At 39.8% G+C, this 26,102-nt stretch overlaps 4 protein-coding genes and 1 long non-coding RNA gene across 5 annotated transcripts in view; 1 reads left to right on the forward strand and 4 right to left on the reverse strand.

Moving 5' to 3' along the window:
* The window catches only part of LOC145444823 (uncharacterized), a 95,197-nt gene that overhangs the window by 33,009 nt on the left and 36,086 nt on the right, over positions 1-26,102 (forward strand). The gene's annotated exons all lie outside the window — the stretch shown is intronic.
* Positions 891-2,004, reverse strand: LOC145444470 (uncharacterized). The gene is made up of 2 exons (XR_013916691.1): positions 1,547-2,004; positions 891-1,343 (listed from the first exon to the last, which is right to left on the reverse strand). It is a non-coding gene; the product is annotated as an uncharacterized LOC145444470 (long non-coding RNA).
* On the reverse strand, positions 2,035-5,303 carry LOC145444467 (putative helicase mov-10-B.1). The gene has a single exon (XM_080322454.1). The coding sequence runs from the start codon at positions 5,289-5,291 to the stop codon at positions 2,490-2,492; it is 2,802 nt and encodes a 933-aa protein (XP_080178580.1). The 5' UTR covers positions 5,292-5,303; the 3' UTR covers positions 2,035-2,489.
* On the reverse strand, positions 5,404-8,616 carry LOC145444468 (prostatic acid phosphatase-like). The gene has a single exon (XM_080322455.1). It carries the CDS (start codon positions 8,614-8,616, stop codon positions 7,318-7,320), a length of 1,299 nt encoding a protein of 432 aa, XP_080178581.1. The 3' UTR covers positions 5,404-7,317.
* Positions 8,648-11,962, reverse strand: LOC145444469 (prostatic acid phosphatase-like). The gene has a single exon (XM_080322458.1). It carries the CDS (start codon positions 11,250-11,252, stop codon positions 9,966-9,968), a length of 1,287 nt encoding a protein of 428 aa, XP_080178584.1. The 5' UTR covers positions 11,253-11,962; the 3' UTR covers positions 8,648-9,965.

The following is a 26,102-nucleotide window of genomic DNA, read 5'->3' on the forward strand; positions in this document are numbered from 1 at the left end:
GCAATTTTACTTAACATAACAGGTGTCAGTCTTATATTTGTAGCATGAATATTCGTAAAATAAGTTCTGTTTTGGAAGCTGGTTGTCACAAAAAGTTTTTACATTACCAAAAGCAGAAATCATCAATAATTCAAAATGTATTATTATTATATTAATTAAAAATGAGACAAGACAAAAAATTCAAAAATAAATCTCAACTGTAAAGCAAAGTTGTCAGGGTATTTCAAGTTGAATTAGTAGAGCCAGATAAACTGAAAAATAGAAATGAATCAGGTTTGGAAAAAAGAAGTACTGTAACTCAAAAAACAAGATCTCCAAAAATTCGAGTCCTAACAATGGCTCCAGTAACATTGGTGAAGAAAAAAAAATTTTGAGTAAGTGAAAGGATGGTGAGAGATGCCAAAGAGTTGGGAAAAAGACAACGGATATTCTTTGCCACCACCACGAAAAGTAGGAAAGAATTCAAAAGGTTGTAAGTTTTTTTTAAAACAACGAATGTAGCAGGATGATGATAGGAATGAAAGACCGAGTTGGCATTAAAAAGAATGTGTATCAAGAAAAACATCAACTTTTATGTACTCTGAAAGAATTAAAGGCCCTGTTTAAACAGCGATACCCTGATTAAAATATTGGACTAGCTCTCAATTAGGACCAAAATGGTGAGTTAGTGCAGAAGCATCTAGGACACATCCAGTATTCTGATATCTGCTTCAAAGTATTGTGTATTCAACTCAAACTGTGCAGCAAAATTCCCTTACGTTCTTAAAAATCTTTTTAAAATTATTGTCAACACATTCTGTGTGAGCAATTATCTGTTTGAATTATACCGATTACCCTCCATACAAAGTAATTGACAGATAGAATAAAAGTGAAATTAGGTATTCTACAGAGTTTGTTTTATGAGTGTAAGATGAGAATTTAGATTGAAACATGTTATATGCATGTTAGTTCCTAGTTTCTTCTGAACGTTACTTTCCTTTTCGTGGTGCTGGCAAAGAACAAACTTCATTGTCTTTTTCTTGCTCTTTGGCATCTCTCACCAACCTTTCATTTGCTCAAAAATTTTGAGATTTGCTGGAGCCATTGTTAGGACTAAAACGATTTGAGCTCTTGATGAATTTGGATTATTGATTTTTCTTTATATATTATATTTTCGAAAGTTGCTTCATTACAATTTTTCACTTTATTTGTCTCCCATCTCCACTAATTCTGGCATCTCATCACCTTGAAAACCTTGACAAGCTTTGCTTTAACATTGAGATTAAATTTTTCTTTTGACATATCCAATTTTCAATTGATAAAATATGATCTATTTTTAATTTTTGTTTTTGGTAGTGGAAAACCTTTTTGTGAGAACCAGCTTCGAAAACGGAACCTATACTAGAAATACAAGACTTAATCAATAGGCTTGCAGCCTGTTATGAATGTATAATAGTAAAAATTTTCAAAAAAGTGACAACTTTTTAAAGACTGTTTTACAACAAATTTTTGGATTGTTTCGATTAATTCCCCACTAGTATTATTGTTGATTTCAAAAGTCCTTTACAAGAGCTTTCCAACGACACCTCAAACTTGGTGTTACCACCTGGTCAGCAAGAGATATTTGCAATTGAAAATGCCGTCACGTGTGAGTGATTTCTGAAAGTGCGAACAAAATCACGGGGTCACAGGTCAAGCTATGCAACCTCAGGTGTCGAGCAAGCGGTATAAGTATGAAGTAGGGTGTGAATGACCAAGTTTGAAAGTATCACCCTCAACACCCGTAATTTGACCAAAATATGGCAAATTTAAATGACATGTCTAAATTTTTAGCATTTTTTCCGCTTGAGCGATTACAAAAACAGCAATTTTTGGAGGGTCATATCTTCTATTCTATTTGACCGATTTTGATAATATCTACTTTTCTCAAATCAGAAAATAAAGTTCTGTAAGCATACCAATTTTCATAAAATTCCGAGGTAGTGGTTACAGTGGCCAGGAGAACTGACACGGATTGACTCGATACTCAACCTACTCAAGTAACCCAAATTGCACAGAACTACTTCAATCTTGACCACTTCTGTTTGTAGGACAGAAGTAATCCTCTAGTGTCATAATATGTCATGTTTGATTACCGCACTCCACCGATACTGAAGTCTTTTGATATAACACAGATAAGATAAGACAGATTGGTAGAATGTAGTGATATATGATCACTGATCAAAGGTGGTCAGGTCAGTAACAAAGTCCCTTTACTTTTTCAGAGAATTCAAGTAGTTTTGTCAACTTCCATCACTTACTCTATGGTTAATGTTACCCGAGTACTTTTGAAATCATTCATGCTCTACTTCTACACTAAGTAGTTTTAGCGCGTCCTTTTGAAATAGCTACTTCCACTTATACTCAAGCATAAATACACATTCACACTACTCAAGTACCAATGCTGACAACTTTGACCTCCTCTGGATGCGATATCATTCACCAAAATTGAAACATCGAAGTCCTGTTATTCAAATCGCCAGATCCTTCATGGCGTCCATCACTGTCTCCATTTCACATTTTCTGACGTCGGGCGACTGATACGCGATACCCCGGTACGCTTTCTCCGCGATGCAGTATTCCAGAAACGTCCTCCAGTAATAATCTAACGCCAGTATATTCGGATTGCCGATGACGATCAGCAACATCCTGGCGCGCGTTACGGCCACGTTGAAACGTTTCGGGTCGCTTAAAAACCCGAGATTATGATTGATATCGAACGACAAGTAATCAAGACTGCTGCGCACCGTGCTGATTATCACAACGTCTCGCTCTTGTCCTTGAAATTCTTCCACAGTACCGACTTTTATATCTCTCCCTTGGACACATTGCCTGATTTTTTCCACCTGTTTCCGATAAGGCGTGATGATCCCGATGCTTCTTCCCGAGAATCCCAACTTGATGGTCTTTTCCACGTACTGAATCAAAACCGACACTTCGTTCGCATTAAAAAACGAAGGGCTATTGCTCTCTCTTGAATCCACGCCTCCCACGCCTTCGAAAACGACAGGAAAACCCAATCGGGGCAAGTGCGACCACTTGCAGACTAGCTCCATGCTCGCGCACATGCTCACAGAGTATAGCAGCTCGTTGTCGTAAAAGCATTCGTTCGAAACTTTCAAGATCGCTTCATGAGAACGATAGTTTTTCAAAAGTTTCGTGATGTAACAGCTGTTATAATTTGCTGTCTTTGAATCACGATGGTAGATTTTAAAATCGGCCATCAACCTTTCTAAATACGACACTCCCAAGCCGTAACGTTTAGCGATTGCCGATGACACGACAGGTCCCAGCTGCATTGGGTCGCCGGCTAACACGAGTTGACCGGTTTTAGACAGAATTCCAGAGATAGCCGTCATGCATTCAGGTTCAGTGGCCTGACCTGCTTCGTCTATGAAAACGTGGGTGAAAAAGTCTTTTTGAAATCCGGCCGACGCGATTCGGCCTGCCGTGACCAGCGTGCAGATCACGATTTCATAATTTTCAAAGTCTTTTTGCGGAGGAAAATAGAAATCTCCTTCCCGATAATTCGAAACGCTCCGTATCTCATCCGGTACGTCTTTCCACATCCGAGAAGCTGCGTGCATTCGAAAGATACTATCACTGCGTTGATATTGGAGCAACAGTTTAGTCAAATGGTCACACGCGCTGTTCGATGGAGCACACACTAAAATAGCGCATCCCTCGTACTTGGCGATAACTTGACAAATACCTTCCACTAAAGTCACAGTTTTCCCTGTTCCGGGCGGACCAAAGACAATGTACGGCACAGGTTCTGTTTTGCCTTGCACTATATTGACAACGGCTTGTCTCTGCTCAGGATTAGCGTGCACCAATTTATTTTTGAATTCGTTCTTTTTTATGCTGATATCGTGATACAGCGTCGGGCATTTTGTCGGGAATATCACTTGTGTTGAAACCTGTAAATCAACAGCTCTGTGATAAACGCGAATCGGAAGACGGTTAAACGTGAAACGTACGTCGTATTTGTCAAACGCGGTAGCTTTGTTCAAGAGTTTTTGCGAAAATCCAACCCCGATTTGATCGAGCTCGACTACATGGACAAATCCTTCGAATTCATCAAAGGACTCTAAATCATTACTACTATGGCAGGTGACGAGTATACGATCACCACGCAACACCGACGGCCGCCGTTCAGCAAGACCATCCACTTTGAGGTACATAAGCCGACCACGTTTTGTGAAAGATACGCCTGTCATACTGTACCGTAGAATATCATAGTTTCCCTGCATTTCCTCCAACTGCAAAAGAAAGTGAAACTTTTTGGCGTAACTATTCAAAGACAGTTGGCTTTCCGCAAGTTTTCGCAATTGTTTGTGACCATCGCCGGAATATTCCTCAGAGAAAGCGCCAGCTATCAGCGCATTCTTTATGTTATCTGCGACGGGATATTCGTGAAGCTTGATTTTCTTCTTAAGACGGTCCGTACCCGAACGCGGTGGTCTAACCCCTCCGATTAAATTCCTACGGCGCACTCGTGTCACCACAGGCGGAGGCTTTGGTTTAGGCTGTGCGTCTTTGACAAACTGTTCTTTGTCAAAGATGACTGTGTACCGATAAACGGTGGTTGTACCAGATTCGCCAGTTTTGAACCCCAAAATTAGATCAGTCAGGGAAATATTCGTTTCATGAACATCTGATTTGCAGGTTATTCGATACATGCATTCGTCACCCTTCTGCAATGTCGCAGATCCAGAAACGCGGCTCATACTCAAGTTACCATACGACATGAGTTGACAGTTGAGAATTCTTACTTGCGACGCATTTACATTTTTCATTTTAATGGTCATACTAGTTGACGTGTGGTGTTGATCATCAATAGCTCGGAAAAAGTATTTCTGCTTTCCAGATTCCGAGGCTGTCGTTGGCGGAACCGGAGTTACTTCCAAACTTGATGTTTGACCCTGAGTATTATCCGACATGGTTGCGCTTTTCTTTTGTGAGCGCACATGCAATAGACGTTCTGCTCCTGAAGAATCAACCAGTGCCTCAGCATCATACACAGAACGACCTGACTTGAACCGCACCATACCATCTTTCCTCATTATGACAATGCCACTTCTCTTCAGGAAGTACAGCAACGTCGAGTACTTTGGTGTATTCGATCCATCTTCCCGCCGAGAGTTTTTAAAATCGGCATAAATGTGAGTTTTCACATGTACACCTTCCTGGTCGACATCGAGACAAGATGTTGTTTGCAAATAGTTATAAAACGCCCGAGAGGCAGTCAATGCTCGCGAATATTCACTCATAACGTTCAACAACTTGCAAATCCTTCACGAAGCTTCTTTACTAACCGTCCAAGAGATGTTCACTGTCAATATGGGTTTCAACTTGTCACAACATGATAGTGAGTAACCATACCTAAATAAAAGTAAAGACACCATAAGGTTCATATACAACACAGAAAAATGTGTTTGCTGCAGCCACACAGATTAATGCGATTTAGTGTCTGATGAGGTATGATCGCAATACCAATGAACCAACTGGCTAAGTTTATCCAAATAAGCTGAACCAAATCGCTGCTGCAAAACGCTATGACTTGATTATTGGATCTCAGGAACAACCAACGTGTTATACCTGATCTACTAGCAATCACAACAAGTCACATCAAAACAATAGAGCAAAAAACACAGGCAATGCATGTGGATAAACTCAAGTTGCATTCTGTATCAATACATTTCAATGACATGATTGTGTTCATTGCGTGGACAATTCCGCCCGTCATATCATGATAGAAACTGTTGCACACTGGGCAAATTGAACATCATCGCTCACTAGGAATCTAAGCCAATATCAGTTGTCAGGCTGTTGTGATTGGATTGCTTTTACTGCATAAAGTGGAAAACATTAGAGCAGTGGTTCTTAAGCGCCCAAACCAATTCAAAGGGGGCTGGGACTCCGGTGAGCTCAGGATCAGTTGATTATTAATTTCATCACATCAATACATCACAAGATTGAGATAAATTGAAAAGATATGAAGGCGTGGTGAAATGACTTGGTGTAGTCTTTGAAATCAGAGTTTATTGTCTGTTTCAAGTCACGCACCCATCCCACTCGCAATGTACTTACATGCAGTACCGGTAATCAAGTAATGCAGTAATCAAGTGTTGAAATTGTGACTTGAAAAAGGCTGTTTATTCATTGCTTTTAATTAAGAAATTTTATTGGGGCAAAAATTAAATAATTCTCAGCGCTTGTTGTTATACTGTTATGCAGGGTTGTAATGACTCGACTCGAGTCGCGATTTTCTGAAAATGACTCGACTCGAGTCAATCTGTGCATTGACTCGACTTGGACTCGAGACATTGCGCATGACTCGCACCAAGTCATATGACTGGAGACTCAGGCAGCTAAGACCGATATTTCATTGTAATTCCGAAGAACAGTAAAGTAACCACACTATTGGGATTTTGTCTATTGGTGCTGGTACATGAAAATGCGACCAGAAACTGGCAAAAGTGAGGAAAATTAGTACATTTTAATATGCGAACCATTCGATATCACCAAACAGAGTTATAAAAAGTGGGTTTAACAAAATTTTAACAGGAAACTGAGCAGTCTCAACATAATGACTTGGACAGTTAGTTGGAGCGCAGTGAGTTGGTGAGTGCGTGCAGACTCGTGAAAAATTAGGGGGAACATTGCTGCTAAAAGCTGTCTTTGAAAGTCGGATAAACACCTGATTATGAAAACTGGCAAACAATATTGTGACTCACTCGTCTCACTGATTAGTTCGACAACACAATAAGCAAACGTAAGACCATTTTTCGAATGGGAAAAAAGCTCTTGATATTCCCGGTTGTGAGTTTAAGTGTGATCAGCTAATTTGCAGAACAAGTGTAGGAAGAATGTGTATTTTGATGTTTATTCCAGTGAGTCATTAGAAAATCTTTTTGTACATCAGAATATCATAATCAAACATAAGTTGGCAACCCCTGCAAGAGAAGATATCAGTTAACATAAAAGTGGCAAGCCAACAGCAAATAGTAGTCGTCATACATTACAAATCGCGTAGTTGCGCAAGTAGGAGGGTAAAGTTCAATACCGTTAGATGAATATTCTCGATTGCAGATACTTTCCCAGACTAACGTATGCTGCAATGCAGAGAATTACAGTGCAGAAGGTGATCAAATTAAACACAGCAAATATAGAACCCCATTCTTGAATATATAGGCTTTTATCATGTAAGAGAAGAATAAGATATTGGCAGGTTAGGAATAGTAGAAGGACGTCAGTAGCTGATAGTGGAATATTGTACAGCATAAATTGTTGATGTTATAATTGATTATTTCCACCACTCATATGCATCGGTAACGGGGAATACTGCACATCATCAGAGTTCACGCTCTTACGTTTCCTGGCGACACAAAAACAAAGCGAAACACCGATACATAATCCTAGTATAGTCACTAATATGCCGACCGGAACGGCAATATCAGAACAGGACTTGTTGTCTTTGTTAAGTCCACAAAGACTTGGAGTGTCTCCATCAGTAACAACACCGGCAGCTACACTTTTGAACGTTTCATAACTGCACGTGTGTCCGCACTCGTAAAAATTCAAAGGAAGCGGATCACTATTGCTGTCATTTCTGTACCAAAATTTTACAAAATAACTACCATCTTTCTCGCGATATAAGTCGATCATTGCACAGGATGCATACGGTGGGTTTATCCAGTTGTACGCACCCATTGAAGTCAGTAACGGACCAACAGATACATCATGTCCTGAATACCCAACAAGAAAATACTTTGTATCGCCACGTATTCGTTTGTCCATATTGTCTATCATATGCGACAGGACTATTCCAGCTCTCATTTTCGAGAGAGTTTTTGCGTATTTCATTTCATAATCGGTAAACGATAGGCCCATCTTTACACCTTCCAGGTGAATCAAAGTGTCCATAGTGACACCATCAACCCAATCGGGCAGTTTAAAACCGTTTGACTTTAAACAGAACAAATTGTCGTACAAGCCACCGATGGTGTCTATCGTGTAGACATTCTGAGATCCAGTAAATTTAGTCATATTTTTGAAAAATTCTGCATATTTTGTGTCAGTTTCCGTATACCACGCTGACGACACGCGTATTTTCCTCATTAATTTCTCATATTCAGGACAACCATGTTCGGGATCCTGATACAACTGATGAAGCCAATCTCCTCCTCCGCTGTGAACAGGAAACGGACGCCATGGGGAAAATATACCATTCCACTTCGTTATATTTTTCGGAGCGTAAAGACCAGCTGCGACGCACTGCGCGCTCATGATTGTTCTGTCAATATTTGTGCTTTGAATAAATATTTCACCTTCTCGGTATTTCTCGCTAAGCAAATGTCCGTATTTAGATCTCAAAAATAATCCCAAATCATATTCTTGCGACATTCCTTGCTCCGTTAACTGCATTGATCCGTCTTTCCAAACATCTTTGTATGGATCTTTTGGATACGTATGACGCGATGAACGATCTCCATGCCTCCAAACAAGGTTCGCCTGGATAAGTTCCTGACCTCTTGCCACCAGTTGAATCGATAGAACTAGAAACACAACTTGATGCATACAAGCTGTATTCATCAAGAATATTCCGTGGCTACAAGTAATTACGTCTGAAAAATTTGTAAACACAATATCGATAACAACACACTATTGTTGCAATAAAAATATACAGGGCCTGCTCAAATCACACCTTATTTTATAAACAATAATCAACACCATACAACACACTCAACCAATACCACTATTACTTGGACTACACCAGTATATCAGAGATCAACTCTACAGCACAATGAGGACATTCGAGCAATATTGTTTTGCCATCGAAATGTTGAAAAAACATAGGAAGCTCACAATTTATCTGGTGCCAGCTATCAGCACTTCAAAGGTTATCTACACGCCACACATTATTGGACGGTGCTGGTCGAACGACTGTAGATGTAGGTCAATCAAAATTGATAAATCTGAATATATCCGTGCTGAAGAAATCAGAAATTGTTGCTTGGTCTTTGGATTTTCACAAATTGCATAAAGATATCGCAGGACGCCAATGTCGGAAATGATATTATTTACTTATAATCACGTTCCGCTGAATGATCACAAATTGTCAACATAAAAAAGGATCACAATGCGATAATGCATAAATTGAATATGGACTTGATACCAGGCAACATTGATGGCAAATATCACAATCATGGATAACATCTTCAACTAAAATCATTTCGGGAATTATTAACCATGCAAAGATACAGGAATCATTCGACTAATTTACCTATAAGCCTACAGTTTTCGAACTGACATGCAATACTTCCATCCGTATTCACATCAATGTCACTTCCAGTTGGGTTGTAACATATCATTACACTGAGCAGATGTCGAAATATAATTGCACTTATGTTAGCAGTGTTTCAGAAAAAACTTTGAAAACCAGTGGTTTAGTCAAGTATAATTGCATTAAGAAATTGCAATAAATGAAAATATAACGCTTAATATCTCTCACTTGTTACTTGAATACATGAATGATTGATAACATGGAAGAAATTGATTATTGGAACAGTTTGCATATTATTTCAGAATTTTGTAGGAACTAAGCAAAGAGTGGCCATCACATTCACATACATCCGAAACCTATAACGGGTACAATAAAACAACAGATTCTGAGATCAGAAATAAATAAATACAATAAATTCAAATGTGCAATGCATAGGACAGACTATTCCAGTAACAGTTAACGTTCAAGATGAAGATATGGGCCAGAGAATTTCGACAGTGGCAGACCATATGTGCAGATCGTGATTATCACAGGAGGGAGTCTGATTTCAAAGACTACTCCAAGTCGTTTCAACATCTTCCTTTCTTGTCATTGTATCGCAATCTTGTGGTGCATTGATTGGATGGAAATTCTAACAAGCAGAATTGAACATTGAAAGTTAAAGAGACTTCTCTTCCCTCAACGATTCAACTTCATTCAACGGTAAAACGCTATAACTCAGGTCTTGACTTTTTCTATTGAGTCTCTTCAGACAGAAGAATATCGGGAACACCATTAAAGTGGTGGACATGAGCAATAAAATCCCAGGTATCAAATACAAACAGCAGTCTCTATCCATATGTATCCCACAAAGTTTTGACGTCTTTTGGTCAGTCGATACCGATTTTGCAACATTTTCAAACTTTTCCCAACTGCAGTTAGATCCGCAATCATAAAAATGCAATGGATAAGCCTCAATTGTATCATTTTTGTACCACAGTTCGACAGAGTACGACCCGGGGCTGTTTTCAAACAAATCAATCATAACCAATGACACATACGGCGGTGCAATCCAATTATAGTCACCTATTGATGCAAGCAATGCGGCAATACCTTCCTCATTAACTGCATATCCATTCAACGAGCATTCTTTGTTGCCTTTCGTGGCTTGGTAGAGATCTTTTAATATATTTTCCATAAATACACCATTCCTCATCTTCGCTAACGTTTTAGAATGTTTCATTTCCAAATCGCAAAATTTCAATCCCAGTGCATACCCAGAAAGAATTTTAATCTGATCCATTACATGGTCGTCGGCCCATGATGGTAGATTATGCCCGTGAAATCTAAAAGAATTCAGGTTATCATATAAGAGAGATATATTTTCGAAAGAATACGGCATCCAGTTTCCGGTTTTTTGTCCCAATATTTTGAAAAAGGGCGCATACTTCTTTTTCAGTGATCTCAACAAGTCTGAAGACATATCGATTTTTTTCTTCGCACTTTCATACAAAGGACAGCCTTTGCGCGGATCCTGGTAAATTTTATAAATCCAATCGTTCGATTTTTCGTTGGTGTGGACGGGTATTGTGAATGGCCTGAAATTTGGAGTCTTTTTCGAAAAATTCCTGAGATTATAAATACCTGATGCAACGGTCTGAGCACTGATCAAACTACGGTCGACATCAATACTTCTGAAGCAAACTTCTCTTGAGACATATCTATTGGCGGGATCAAGCAAATGGCCATATTTGGTGCGCAAATAACGTCCAAATTCAAACTCTTTCGCTATACCATCGTCAGTATACAATAGTTCGTCCCATCTATTTATTGGGTCAGCCGGGTAAGTGTATTCTGTATTGCGATCTGCGTGCTTCCATAATATATGACCTTGAATCAGCTTTCTGCATTCGACGGACGAGTTCATCAACAACAGTGCAATATTGAGAAGCAATGGCCCAATCATATCATGATAGTTTAAATAAACTATTGGTACCGTAACTGCTAACTGTAGTCTGTCACAAAAAAAATAGTATTGAGATTGTGCATGAGATAAAAACAACAAAAATTGACCAATTTAAGAACTCAATTTGTAATTGAACTCTAAGCAGAATATCAGAAAGGCTGTAGAACAGGCCGCACTTCGGTGATAATTTAGTTTCTAGGGACTGAATATGACTCTTCCAGGACATGTTCGAGTCCAGTAAAACCCCGAGATATTTGGCATTATCTGTGTTGGAAACGGGCTGACCAGCGATATTAACGGTTAGGTTATTTTTTTAATTTACTGTCAGCAATTGGATTTTTTAATTATTATTCGAGGGCTCCTACCGTTTCAAGCACACCTCACTCAGCTCTACCAGCAGCCGGTAGCCTAAATTAGATTACGTGAGCAGCGAGACGTTATAAAAATTGATAGCAATCTGTATGCAATTCCCGATCATATATTGACCGACTCAATCATGAAATATAGAAATTTCTCTTTCTTCGCGCGTGTAGGCGAGAAGAGCTGACTCAATAAATGCGTGACAGCCTACTAGACTATTTTGCGCATCTCAGACATAGTATAGACCTGATACTAATTGCAGAGTGATACAGCTTTATATCCACAGGGTGATACAGTTGATACAGCTTTATATCCTAAGGGTGATAGCTGATACAGCTTTATATCCACAGGGTGATACAGCTGATACCCAGGTTGGAATCCCGGTACGCTTAGCGCAATATCTTTGGTGTGCCAAGGCGGTTCTCAGCGTCACACCTGTGTGCAGTCAGAAGAATCTTTGGTGTGCACGAGACGCCGATTCCATATTGGGCTGATACAGCTTTATATCCACAGGGCCCTTGGCCTGTTTGGAATCGGTGTCCTGTGCTCACACTATATTTCATTTTTTAATTAATTTTTATTAAATTACTTTTAACTTGGAAAATCATCGCTGCTCACCAGATATATCAGGCAAAAAGGCCAGCGATTCCAATCAGGGCCCTTGGAATAGCACCATATTCATTCATTTGCAATCATTTACCTAAAACCATAGAAGCCCTAAGGAAAATAGTTGGTAAGTTGGCTGTTACCATTTACATGGAATACTGCATACGACAGATACTTGTTTCAACCGTCTATACTTTATTCATGACCAACGAGCATCAGTGTGTCTATATGGAAAACTGGTGATGTCTACCTCCATCGAAACTGTTGTCGTTCTAGCAAAAAATTCGAATTCATATGAAACATCATGAATAATCGGGTGAAGCACTATTTTCGCAAAATCATAAAATTATAACCAAGTATCGTCAGCTTATTATTTTCCAGAGATGAGCATGAGCAATGAGCATTGAGCAATTTGAGCAATGAGCATGGATTAGGATTAAGATTTGTGAAATTTTGTCGGATTTGGATTGGATTAGGATTTCAGATTTTTTGTAATGGATTAGGATTAGAGAGAGAGAAAGAGAGAGAGTCTTTATTTTCATCCAACCAAAATACATAACACATGGCAGTGGTGGTGGTACAGAAAATATGCTTGCACAGTAGGGCTGTTCAAAAATAACTTATTTTTCTGGATTCCAGTTGTTCAGTTATCAAATTGTCAGATTACCCTAAAAACGCCGCACACCAAATTTGGTTCAATTCCAGAGGTGGTCAGTAACGAAGTACTTCTACTTTTTCGAAGTACTCAAGTAGTTTTCCTCTACTTCTGGTACTTACTCAAGTAGATCTGATTTTCGCTACTTCTACTTCTACTTCATAATATTTTGTGATCTACTTACTTACTTTTCGCTATTTTCAGTTTGTCAAGTAGAAGTAGTTCAATCTTCCAATCAAAGATAGCCTGAGAAATTTCGGGGCTGTTTTCACGTATCAGTATCAACATTTAATTTTCATAAAAGTTGAGTAAAGCCAAGAATTTTCGTCGCGCTTCGCGCGCAGTGGATACGGAGTGTCAGCTATGATTTCACGAAAGTATCGGTGAATGTAATTTAGGTGGCGGGTTGGCATGGTTCCGTTCACACCACATTGTCAACCTTCGCCCATATGAAATAATTCATCACAGTATATATGGCTCATACTAACGTTTGAAACTGATGTTTCGCTATCTAGCGTTTACTTGTCATATCGTAATCTAGCATGTCCATGGTGTGTCCTAATATGGAAAAGTGGACTCCGACTTTTTTTTAGTTTTAGAGCTGTTTTAGCATACCACCTTTGAAACTTTCTGGACTAAAGGCATGAAATACATGTTCCACTTTCAGAAGTAGTATTTATATTTCACATTTAATTCCCAAAATCATATACTTTGAGTTATAATTAATATCAGTTCTTTTGTCTGGATAACATACATGTTGAAGTATAAAAGCAAGTATAGTAATGCCTTTAATTTCCGGAAATAAAGCTACACAATATGACGTTTTTACGGTCCACCATATTAACGTCTACTAATCGCGCGAAGTGTTTACACCGTATCCTGTATCACTTCTCCGTATTGCTCTTCGACTAAACTATGGGCCTTATAATATGGGGGATGGCGCCGTACCATGCTATTTTCTAAAACGTGCTGTTCGAGAAAACAGAGGATTAGTATCGCATTCACATATCAATACTATCATTTTCATCCCATGATGTGGACGAATGATTATGCTATCGAAAATTGGATACCTGCTGGTATGCATCAATATGAATCAAGCTCGTCACCTTTCGAATAGCACAATTAGCACCTTTTTACAATCCATGTGAACGAATTAGGGTTGTTTTCACAACTACTTACTTACTTGAGTACTTTTAAAGTCAGTAAATTCTACTTCTACTTCAAGTAGTTTTAGGTTGCTTATGGAAGAAGTACTTCTACTCGTACTTGAGTAGATTTTTTCGTCGCTACTTCTACTTCTACTTGAGTAGCTTTCTTGACTACTTTGACCACCTCTGTTCAATTCTAACAAGCATAGGGCTCCGCAGATCCAATTAAATTTTTCAATTTAAACAGGAAAATTAAAAAAAATCGCAAATTTTTTTGTCAACCCCATGAAATTGTTGAGCTCTCTTCAGAGACGATGCAAAACAAATTTGACTCAATTCCAACTAGTAGAAGCGGAGTTATTGGAGTTTTTCGTTGATATTTCTCGGAATATCCTTGATTGGTGGATAATCCGAGGATTATCATTCCAGACGATAGAGAGAGAGAGAGAGAGATTTATTTCTTCGTCAACCGGAATAAGCAGAATGAGTAAGCATGAAAAAATGCTCAAATAAAACAAAAACACATACACAGTAATAATAGTGTGTAATTGCCTCTATAACGGTATAGACGGGTGCCGGCGATATGATCCTTACGATCTTCATGTCAAGCCGGAACCTAGGAGATTAGGAACAAGTATATAGATACATACGCTCATGCTTACTAGATATGGTGGTTTGTAAAAAAACGAAAACAGGAAAACAACAACGAACTACACAGTGGATGCCTTGATGCGATAGCAGATGGGGAATACATCCGATGATGATTAGTACTTACCGAGAAGTAGGTCAAGGAACTTCGCCTTGAATGACGGAAAGCTCATACTCTTCAGTCGCGGGGGTAATTTATTCCACACATCAATTCCAGCACGCTTCAAGGGAGGAAAAGCATTGTCGGAATTAGACATAAATAGGTTGGAAGAGCTCTTAGATCGAGTACCGTAGCTGTGTATATGCATGCAGTATTCAAAGTAGTTTACAAGTGAATTTGGAACTTCTTGTTTGTTAAACTTATACATGAACTTTGCTACTTCAAAAATATATATGTCCTCAACTTTAAGAATGCGAAGTTTCTTATAATATGGAGATAAGCGATGATAGATGGACAGTCCAGCAATAGCCCGAATGGCTTTATTCTGCAGTACTTGCAGTGCCTTCAAAATAGTTTGGGTTGCAGATCCCCACATAACAATACCATATTGCAAATGGCAGTGAACGATGGAGAAATAAAGACTTCTGAGCATAGGCCTAGGAACAATTCTATTCAGTCGCCACAGGACACCAGTATTGCGAGAGATCTTCGACGAAACATGACTTGTATGGGTATTCCAACTGAGGTCATTGTCAATAAATATTCCTAGATATTTCATTGATTTGCAAAAGCACATCACTTGACCAGCCATCGTTAATTTGTGATTAATATTGGAGAGGTCCCGAGTAGTCGATAGATTTCTTATAGTTCGGTTGCTATTGGGTGGGGGTAAGTAGATATTTCCTTTAGACGAGGATCACGTCTAGGATTAGGATTGGATTTACCGATTCTTCAGGGAGATTGACGTCCTGTGGCGAATGGCGATGAGTCAGTCAGTTTTTTATTAATATTTTCATCATTTCAAAACATCACAAGACTGCGATACAATGAAAAGATAGGAATTTGTCGAAACAACTTGGAGTAGCCTTTAAGATCAGACACCCACCTTAGCCTAGGCGAAGTAAAGAGGAATGCACACTGAATGAGAAGTAATGCAGAGCGTATAAGCCGCAAGCGACAAAATAAGGTGGCATGCGGCGGAGGGTGAGGTCGATGTTAGGTCGTGGTCCGGTAATCCTGAAGGCTGGTGTAAGATCTGTCCCAGCAGGGTGCCAGTAATCTTTCCGCGCAACCCCGCACTTAACCTCATTTCCCACGACCTTAATCTTATATCGATAAAGTAGTCTGCGAAGCACGTGCTTTGAGAGATCGCCATTGTAGCGCCGTAGCGGGCGTGCTCGCGCTTAAGTCACAGAGTCGTGTACAGACAATTAGATACATTTAACTTTGTTCTTTCTATATTCGTTAATATATTGCAGTATGATTTGCTCCTGGTAAATCTACAAGTTTCTGACCACTAATTACTACCATTTGGCTGTTCTGTGCAATTAAAGAAAGCTCCTTAGCTCCTTGGATCTGCGTGTGTGATCAGGATTGCGAGAGTGTAGGCCACTCAGAGCGGTCATTAGTCAGTTAATTAGTGCGTACAGCGGGAACGGTAGGTGTAGCGTCGACTCCAATCGAGCACTATACCAGCGCGTCTTGCAACAAGTCGTTGCAGCGACCGCTACAGCTGGCAAGTATTTCATTAAGAAGAAATTGCTTGTATTTCGACTTGAATGCGGCAATTTGACGGTCATTTTTGACCGGCTTGCCGAGTATTAAACTTGGTAAAACGGGTATCAATCGAAAGCTGACTCTGCACTGATTACGAAAATATAAATTTTATTCCGCTCGAGGCCCTGGAACTCCCACAATCAGCCTCGAATTTTTCATGTTTATGGAGATTGGCATTGGGACGCAACAATGCTGTCTGGCGAAACGAGTGAGAAGCTCATGACGCAACAATGCTGTCCGACGAAACGAGAGTGTAGCTCAAGAGAAAAATTTCCAAAAAGCATTGTTGCGTCCCAATGCCAACCTCCATAACAATGAAAGATTCGAGGCTGATTGTGGGGGTTCCAGGGCCGCAAGCGGAATAAAATTTATATTTTCGTCATCAGTGCAGAGTCAGCTTTCGATTGATACCCGTTTTACCAAATTTAATGCTCGGCAAGCCGGTCAGAAATGACTGTCAAATTGCCTGTAGCCAAATGGAAATTGTGACGTGATACAATTTCACTGAGCCGTGAGATTTGCTTGTGTCGACACCATATAGGACACTATGGTGCAACCATCATCTGTCTTGTGCCGATATTAACTGTAGGCTAGTGATGAACAACATCATATACTATAGGCTATGTGAAAATTGGGTGGAGTTTTATTGTTTCAAAGCTAATTCCACGGCTGTATTTCCTTAAATACGTGATCGTGTCCTGAAAATCTGCGCCTTCGATTTGATATGAAACGAGTGCCGAAAATCCATTTTCACCAAGAGGTGGTGCGACGGATGTAACGCGTAACGCCTGGATGTGCAACCATAGGGTCCTACGTGTCGACGCGACACTCCGTCGTCAATGGTTGTCGATTTAGCAGGCGTCGAATCCTCTCTGCAGCACTAAATATGGCTCGGACTAGTCAAACCTTAGGTATCAGTCTTGTATTCAACGTAACACAATCAAGCTCTCTAAATTGAAACAAGGCTTTGGTTGAAACACGAAGATGCGTAAGCGAGATTCGCAATAGTGCTTACTCGTCCGTTGCTCGATGGAAAGGAGCACGATACAACGGTAGCGAGGGCAATTTATACAAGCGAAAAAAGGCGATTTAAAACAGAAACAATCAAATCACTAAAATCGTACAAATAGCAAATAACATGCGCAATCGCAAACACTCCCCCACTTGACTGAACCCAGTCAACAGGATTGCATCAATGAGTAAAACAATCGGAGGAGTCAGTACTCAAAAGCGTACACAAATCTGTGACCGCACAGGTCCGACGACCGTACAATACAAATAGTAATTCGAAATGGCATGTTCCCTTGTGGTTACGTAACAACTTCTGAGAACCATGTGTTTCGAGAGCGCAAATCAAAGAAGGGTAAGTAATAATTATATCACGTCCAGTCAACGTCGGCACAGAATAGTTCGATGGATGAGCCGATTAAAGCCATCAGCATAAGCGACTCGGTCCGAGATCGACTAAATTTGGTCTGAAGGGGCGAACAGATGACTCCATTCCCGACTAATGTTACAGCTACATTTCAATACACTGTGGTTAAATGACAAATGTCCATCGTATTAGAAGCTATACATTATACAACCTTCGATCCCATCGACGTTCGATAAATCACTTCTGAATGGTAGACAGGCGCTCAGCAACTCTACTAGTGATGAGAACCAATCACTTTAAAATTATAGAGAGGCGTTCAGCAAACTCTATACTAGTGATACTAATAAATCACCGGCAATCGTACGGAGGCGTCCAGCAACTCTACAAGTGACGAGAATAATCCACGCGAACGCTTGACCAAAGTGCTTGATGACGGTAATCAATGTCAGAAGAATCGGGTCACTGCCGCTAAAACTTCGTTATCATTTGAGAAGTTGAATCCATCGTCGCAATCGTGGAGGCGGCGTTGACAGCATTCAACTTTGTAACGATCTTGATTATGGCAACCAATCGAAACGACTGTTCAGTGTTCACCAAGCGTTGGAAGACGAAAACGGATGAATCTTGACCCTCGAAACGGTAAACGTATAGATTGGGGAACTGGTCACAATCGTCCGTTCCGTTCATATAGAAAACGAGATCATTCAACTGAATGTAACAAAAGATATAGCATTGGGTTGGGGTGGTTGGTCACCGTAAATACTATTTTATTCATAATTCAATTTTTTCTACGGCAATAACTCCGCTTCTACTGTTTGTAATTGAACCAAATTTCGTGAACATCGTTTCTATAGACAACCTAACACTTTCATGGGGTGAACAGAAAATTTTTTGTTATTTATTTTTATATAATAAATAGAAACTTTCTTCTCCTGTAGCAATGCGGCTACTGGTTGGAATTGAACCAAATTTCGCGTGTAGGCTTAAATTAGGTAACCTAACAATTTTATCAAGTAGCCAGTACGATTTGAGAAAAAAAGGCATGTTTGAAGAGCCCTAGTGTAGACACAAGCAAATCTCACGGCTCAGTGAAATTGATTATGTCACACTTGCCATTTGGTCAAAGGCAACTTTACGGTCATTTATGACCGGTTTGCCGAGCGCTAAATTCAATAAACCGGGTGTCAACGGAAAGCTGCTGCTGTACATATTACGAACCCCCTAAAACCAGCCTCGAATTATGCATTGTGATCTAGTTTTGAATTGTGACGCAACAATGCTGTCTGGTTCTTACTTCTTAGCTTCACTCTCGTTTTGCCAGACAAGATTGTTGCGTCACCATGTCCAAACTCGATCACAATGCAAAATTCGAAGCAAATTTTGGGGGTTCCAGGACCATGAGCAGAATAAAATTTGTATTTTCGTAATCAGTACAGCAGCAGCTTTCCCTTGATATCCGTTTATCGAATTTAGCGCTCGGCAAGCCGGTCAAAAATGGCCATAAAGTTGCCTTTGACCAAAAGGAAAGTGTGACGTATACCAACTTCACTGAGCCGTGAGATTTGCTAGAACACTAAGTGCAACTGATAAATCGCTACTTAAAAGATTTGGTTTTTGCGGCTCCATAAGGCGCGCTCGTCGAAGTGTTGATTTGTTTGATTGCCAATTTGTGAATGCTTCCGCGTCCCTCTTCAATGCATGCAGGTTGATATGTTCTCTCGTTCAGTTACTAACTCCGCTCGCAATAAACGGAGCTCTCGCTTCATGGTGTTCTAAATATAGATGATATGAGGAAGCTAGAAATAGCCAAGTTTATGTACCAGTTCCATTGTGGTCACTGTCCCTCAAATTTCAACGACTACTTCATCTCAGAATCAAAATCGCACAAGTAGGCCACACGTGCGTCCTCGAAGAACAACTATCATATTATCAGGACAGAATACAAGAAAATGCATCATTCTATCAAGTATGCCGAACCTCGCTTGTGGAACAGCATCTCGCCTGCTATCCGGCAGTCGTGGAGCATATACATACATTCACATTCAAGTCGAAATATAAGCAATTTCTTTTGAATGAATACAGTAGTCAGCCCTCAAGATTAGCGGACCGCGTATCAATCGCAGCTTCCGCTACATGCCACCTCCTTTTGCCGCTTGTCTTTTATATTCTCTGCTTTAGTTTTCAATCAGTGTGCATGCCTCTTTTTTACATCTCCTTTTTTTACTGCTCCAAGTTGTTTCGACACCTTCCTATCTTTTCATTGTATCGCAGTTTCGTGGTGTTTTGAAATGATGAAAAAATATAACTAAAACTGATTGATTGAATTCCATAACTTTTTTTTTCGTTACCAGAAATACATAAACGAGAAGGAAAGATCGAAGGAAGAATCTTTGAATCGGGGATATCTAGATATCTATATATCCCTGTTTTGAATTTACCATTCGCTACCGGATTGGGATATCAAATCAATAGAGGAATCTGTGAATATCTATGTGTTGAATAGTACATTCATATTGAAATATGCTATTCAATTATATATTGAAGTTCTGTACGTCGAAGAATCTGTCCAAGTATCTAGGCCTATATGTTTATGAGATAATAAGACCGAATTACAAACATATTACCACAATTAAATTCACGCGTTGGTGATCATCCAGAAGGAGAATAATACCAGTCTTTATTTTCCTTTACATCAAGAACTTACCCGTGGGCCTCACATTCACACACTCAATAGCGAAAGCAACAGTATGTTCTTTACGTTTCCGCCACCCGTCGAAGCTAAACGTCTTTGGTAAGTTCCAAAATAAATATAAAGCTTTCTGCACTATCAAAGGAGGGTCTCAGCAGTTGACGATTGATTCAGTAGTCAGTATTCAGTACAAAACCGCCCATAGTAGCCTATTTGAAAAGCAGATCGTGAAATTGATCTAATACGATTGCGGGGATGATTGCGGTCAAAGTTGAATTCGGGCTGCATTGAATCGTCTGCGTCCTTGAGGCAATTATACATTCATTTAGCGTTAGCCAACTGATGTTAAATTTCTTCAATTGTGTAAGTAAAGGTAGCTTTAGTGTAATAAAGATCACTATATAACTCCTAAATCCATTCATAAGTGTTGGAGGTTCATCCTCTGCATCTGGTCGGCGCTAGCGGTGTCATAAAAAGCCTAAAAGTCGACCGTGTACGTGACTACGTGCTACAAGTCGGCAGCTACAGAATGATAATTAAGAAAGTGGGCCTGATGTAAATGACCATAGTAGTCGGAAAACACTATATGAATACCACAAACAATAATCGTTACGCGGAAAGCCATAGAAGCGGCATATCGCGATGTAAATAAGCGTTATTGATTCGCTCTCGTGTTCACGACGAAGGTTCACGTGCTTACGAATATGTTATTTTTGTAATAATTACTTCTTTTCGGTCCTAGAGTCGCGCCGATGTACCGAGAAGACTATACGCAAGGTGTAGCTTACAATGACATCAGACAACTATATCCTACGCAGGCCGTCACCAATTATTGCTTGCAAGCAACCGAACTTTGATGTCTCTCGGAATTCTTGAGTTCAATATCGTTGGAGCTAACATCTACATAATTGAGTACCACAATAACCACGAATAAGTATGAGCACTGAGCAGGATTCATTAGAATACGAAACGCTGGTAAAGAGAAAATATCACGCCTAAGGAAATATATATTCTTATTTGAGTGTGTAAAAGAGAGAGAGTTTATTATGTTTCGACATAATACAAAAAGTATAAATAGTATAAAACTCTTCACGAATAATTGAAACCAATGAAGTGGTTATTGGGTATCGTTACCCAATTAGATTGAAATATATTTAGACAACCGTTATAACGTATCAGCCATATATATATTGCGTTTTATGAGAAAATGAATAGCTGCTTTGCTGATACATTTTAGATGCCGTTTAATATCAGTTAATTGAAATCAACGTTCCCTACAAACTCGCCACCTTTTCGCTTGGTGGGAAACGGATGATCTTCTCCATAAATGTGCAGTGAATACGCGTCATGCACCCATGCCGATTGTTTTACGATCGGCCACACTTTCCTAGTCAAAAAATGAATGTCTGTCATGTAAACATCGTTTCCTCTATAGTCCGCTATAAGCTGTTTCATATTCGGGATGGAATTTCCGTAGCCACCCCACATTTGACCGTTGAAAGGGTACTTTGAATGGTTCGGGTGATCTCTCATTATGTGGAAAGTTCTGCCTGATTTCAGCCAATCTTCAGTGGCTTCTCGTCCTCTAGCGAGCAGGCGATAATCGATGTCCAGGATTGTAAAGTACTTGACTGGTTCGGCGGCGATTAAAAATCGCCAAGACATCTTATTTCGTATGTGTGTCCCGGTCATATTCAAAAACTTAACGTTGTAGGAACATAGTTCACGTACGACATCTGGCGATACAGTGTCATCGATGTAAATCCATATTTTCCATCCGGGGTATATTGTGAACAGTCTCTTTGCGTTCACTAAGCCGCCATTCACGTACTTCGATTTATTTCCGTAAAGAGTATAAACCACTACCGGTCTAGTCCACTTGCGTCTCTGAATGCTTGCACGCATTGCAGAGAGGTCGGGTGAATACTTGTCTTGTGGATTAGTGCATTGATCGAAGTAAAATTCTATGCCGTTACGAACCCAACACGGCAGTTCACACAGTCGGAAACCGTACGGTACTTCGTTTTCCCCGCAGAACTCTTCGTCTTGATTAGTCTGTCCGATTTTAATCGCCAACGACTTGGCCGGATAAACGCCAGGAATATTCTCTTTCTGTAATATTGTGTTCCATTCGTTTCCATCTATGAGGTCCGGGTAGCTTGAGATGATCTTTTTCGCAAAATCTTTGTTTAAAGCCACGCCGCTTTTGCTGGAGATGACACCGGTACACACGTCACCCTGCACATTTTCACAGTCCTTTTCAAAACTGTGCAGAGTGGCGGAATGGTATATAGACACAAACTGACGGTTGTATCTGATCATGTGTTCAGTCAGGAACTGCCTCCAATCTGGCATGAATATCATTTCGCTGTCGATTAGGAATAGTATTTTGTAATTACTCTGTGCAAATATTTTCAATACATGCATCGTTCTAGATTGCTGCCGGGACAGTATTTTTGCTCGATTACCGTACATCGAGTGCAAGCTTCGCTTGTCGTAGTCTTGGATGCGCTGGGAATACACATGTATGTCAATTTCTGGTATATTGTGATACTCTTTTATAACGGACGCGGTGAAGGTCGTGTACCCGATTCGGTCTGTGAGATCGATTGCGACCATGATCTCTTTTGGCCGACGCTCAACGCTCCGTGTACGATACTTCTCCGAGGCCATTTCAGTGCACGACGGATGTGGGATGTCGTCCATCTGAATTGCGGGCCACGCGATGTCATAACCGACGAGGACAAGTATGTATGCTACAAATAAACCGATCAGCAGCTTCGATATTCTCGGCATGTTCTTGAAGTCCATTGTTTTCATTATACTGTTTATAATCTATGGCGTGTGAATAATTCGAACTGAGTATGTAGGTTGACGTACACGCTATAGGCTACACGCAATCTCACAACGGTGAGCGGTAATGCTCATGATAGGGAAGGCAGATTCCATTGATCCATTCCATTCGGATCGGAAACATTTTATATGATGAATAATATTTGCATGTTCGGAATCAGTACGACAATAGCATTCGATTGATAAGGGCACTGCACTCTGAATATGATGTGATCTCAAATGACAGATAAAATCGGAAAAATTTCTAAAGGAGCCGCCGGTCCATTAGGCATCTGTTTTGTAATTGACAATTTGTTATCTGATCCCAGAATGTTCCTAAAAGTAGTGGAATTTGTAAATGCCACAATCTAAATGTTTGGCAATATGAACTGTAATGGGCCCTTAGAGTTATAATGCGAAATGAGTTCGAAGTCGGTGCACCAATTTTCCCTCATCCAACCAACCAACAAGCGACCTATCCCTACACGGAGCTGCAGATGACTGTCTATCACTATGTTGAAAACATTTGCTGAAGAAAATAGGGGTAGCCTAAATAAAAACGCATCTGTGTTCTGCAAATATGCTGCCTCCTCTCCCCTTTCGCCTTATTTGCGGGTGATAAGGATACAAATTGCGTAATTATGGGTGTAAAAATATTCAAATTTAGACATTGGCGAAGATGCCAAATGCCAAAACAAATGCCAATGATTAGGGTTGCATTTAAAACACACGGTGTTTCAAACACTTTGTTTAGAACAGTGGTTCCCAACCGGTGGGGAATAGGCGCATTTGTTAAACATTATATACGGGATAGTCTATATATTTACGGAGACACATGTGCTATTACTGTTACCGGTTAACTGCTCTGGAATGTATGTATCGAAAAGTATATTGCGCGTTGTTCACAAAAACTCAATTTTTAAATCTGAATAACCAATCATGTCGTCACAAACGCATCCAGCACGACCATATCACGTTAAATAACGCTTTTGCTACATTTTGAGGGTTGCAGGTCGATCGGATTATACAATTCGGTTTATGTTGCAGTTATAGTAGGGTTACCATATTTTGGGAATCTGAAAAGAGGACACTTTTTCCAAATTTTCAGACTTAAAATACCGCAATAGAATCCGGAAAAATTGGCAGTTTGTAGTTGGTTGACTAAAAAAATGTCAACTTTCTGGCTCAACTCCCGAAATACCCACCGAAACGTTACTTGAGTACTGATTTCCTGTATCTCAGTCGAATTTTAACATGAATTAAACCAAGATTTTCAAAAAAGAGGACACATTCTCAAAAAAGGAACACTATCAAAAATCCATATCCTCTTAAAAGAGGACGTATGGTAGGCCTAGCCCTAAGTTATAAGCGATTTTCTTAAGTACTGGTGTGGTTTGCCAATAGCAAGTCACTGCTAAACGTCTGGCAAAATGTTATGAAGGGGCATTTTGGATAGTTGGGAATGAAGACTCGGAATAAATCTGAAGTGGGGAATGAAAACGAAAAGGTTGGGAACCACTGGTTTAGAACATGTGTTAAACAGTGTTTTAAACAAATAGCTTTTTAAAAAATTGTTTTTTCTTCAGAACGCTGTATTATTATTATGTAAATACTGTCGAATAAAGATGTATAGTGTGAGCGTACGGACGATTTGCAACCAATATAGTCGACGTATCTAGGGATGGTGTGAACGTGAGGTGAGGTTCACGTTCGCGCTCTGTGTGTGAACGCTCACAAACGAACCTTTGTAGGTTCTGCAGTGTGAACCTTTTTCATATATTACAATTTTTAATTCATTATAACATCTTTGGTTGAAATTTATTGCATTTCAACTGCGGACAACTATATGCCTAGCGCTGACAGCATAAAAAATCAACACCGAACGAGCACCTTGACTATCTCAAAAATGTCACTTGCTTTGGTACAAAAGTTTGCTCGAAATATCTAGCTTTCTGTTTGTGAATATTTAGTGACTCTCCGCCGTGAGCTTGACCCTAAATAACACAACATCAAGAGCGAAATATACTACATGTAGTCAGCGTCAGCGAATGATGCTTATTCAACCAATCAATTGAGCTGATATCATTGTCTGATGTAAAATATCTAGCAGGTGCACGGGGTCAATCTTGACTTAATCTGTTAATTGTATAATAAAACAAAATACGTACGATTGGGGTGTTGGATACTGCGGTATAACTTGTCAATAGGGTAATATCGGTAGCAAGTATAGAAACCCGTTTTACAATCTGCTCAGTATCAACGTCGCAATACTCAGATGCCGAATATATTGTCCTCGTCGTAATTGTTGTCAAAGCGACGGAAGATATTGATTTTATGGGATTATTATATCATTTGATTTCCTCAGTTTATACATTTGGCGACGTTTAAAACGTCAATATGTAGATATCGCTAGATATCGTGTTCATTAATATAGGGGCTATCACTTCACTGAAATGTAGGGTTAGAATTAGCAATATGACGTCACGTAACGTCATGAGGTTCACGTTCGCGTTCGCACAGAACCTTTCAAAATGGTTCGCGTTCACACGAACCTGAACCTTCCAGAGGTTCACACCATCCCTAACGTATACGTTGTGGAGTGGTTGCGACCCTCAAAATCGTTGTCGGTTCAAGAGTTATAGCAAGTAGATAATATTCTAAAATTATGCTTTTTCGCCGAGATTTTATGATATCATAAATGAAAGGAACTCTCGTGACGTACAAACCACAAGATTTGACTTCTAAGTGATGAGATAGCTAGGAGAGTGAGTGGTGGTATCGCAGTTTCGTCTGTACCAAGCTACCGCAGCTGACATCATT

Source organism: Botryllus schlosseri, chromosome 8 (genome assembly GCF_051294905.1).
Source record: "Botryllus schlosseri isolate E-star chromosome 8, Bs_hap1, whole genome shotgun sequence".
Lineage (NCBI taxonomy): Eukaryota > Metazoa > Chordata > Ascidiacea > Stolidobranchia > Styelidae > Botryllus > Botryllus schlosseri.

Coding starts and splice junctions, on each gene's coding strand:
- LOC145444467 (XM_080322454.1), bottom strand. CDS start 5,291: ATGAGTGAATATTCGCGAGCATTGACTGCCTCTCGGGCGTTTTATAAC.
- LOC145444469 (XM_080322458.1), bottom strand. CDS start 11,252: ATGATTGGGCCATTGCTTCTCAATATTGCACTGTTGTTGATGAACTCG.
- LOC145444468 (XM_080322455.1), bottom strand. CDS start 8,616: ATGAATACAGCTTGTATGCATCAAGTTGTGTTTCTAGTTCTATCGATT.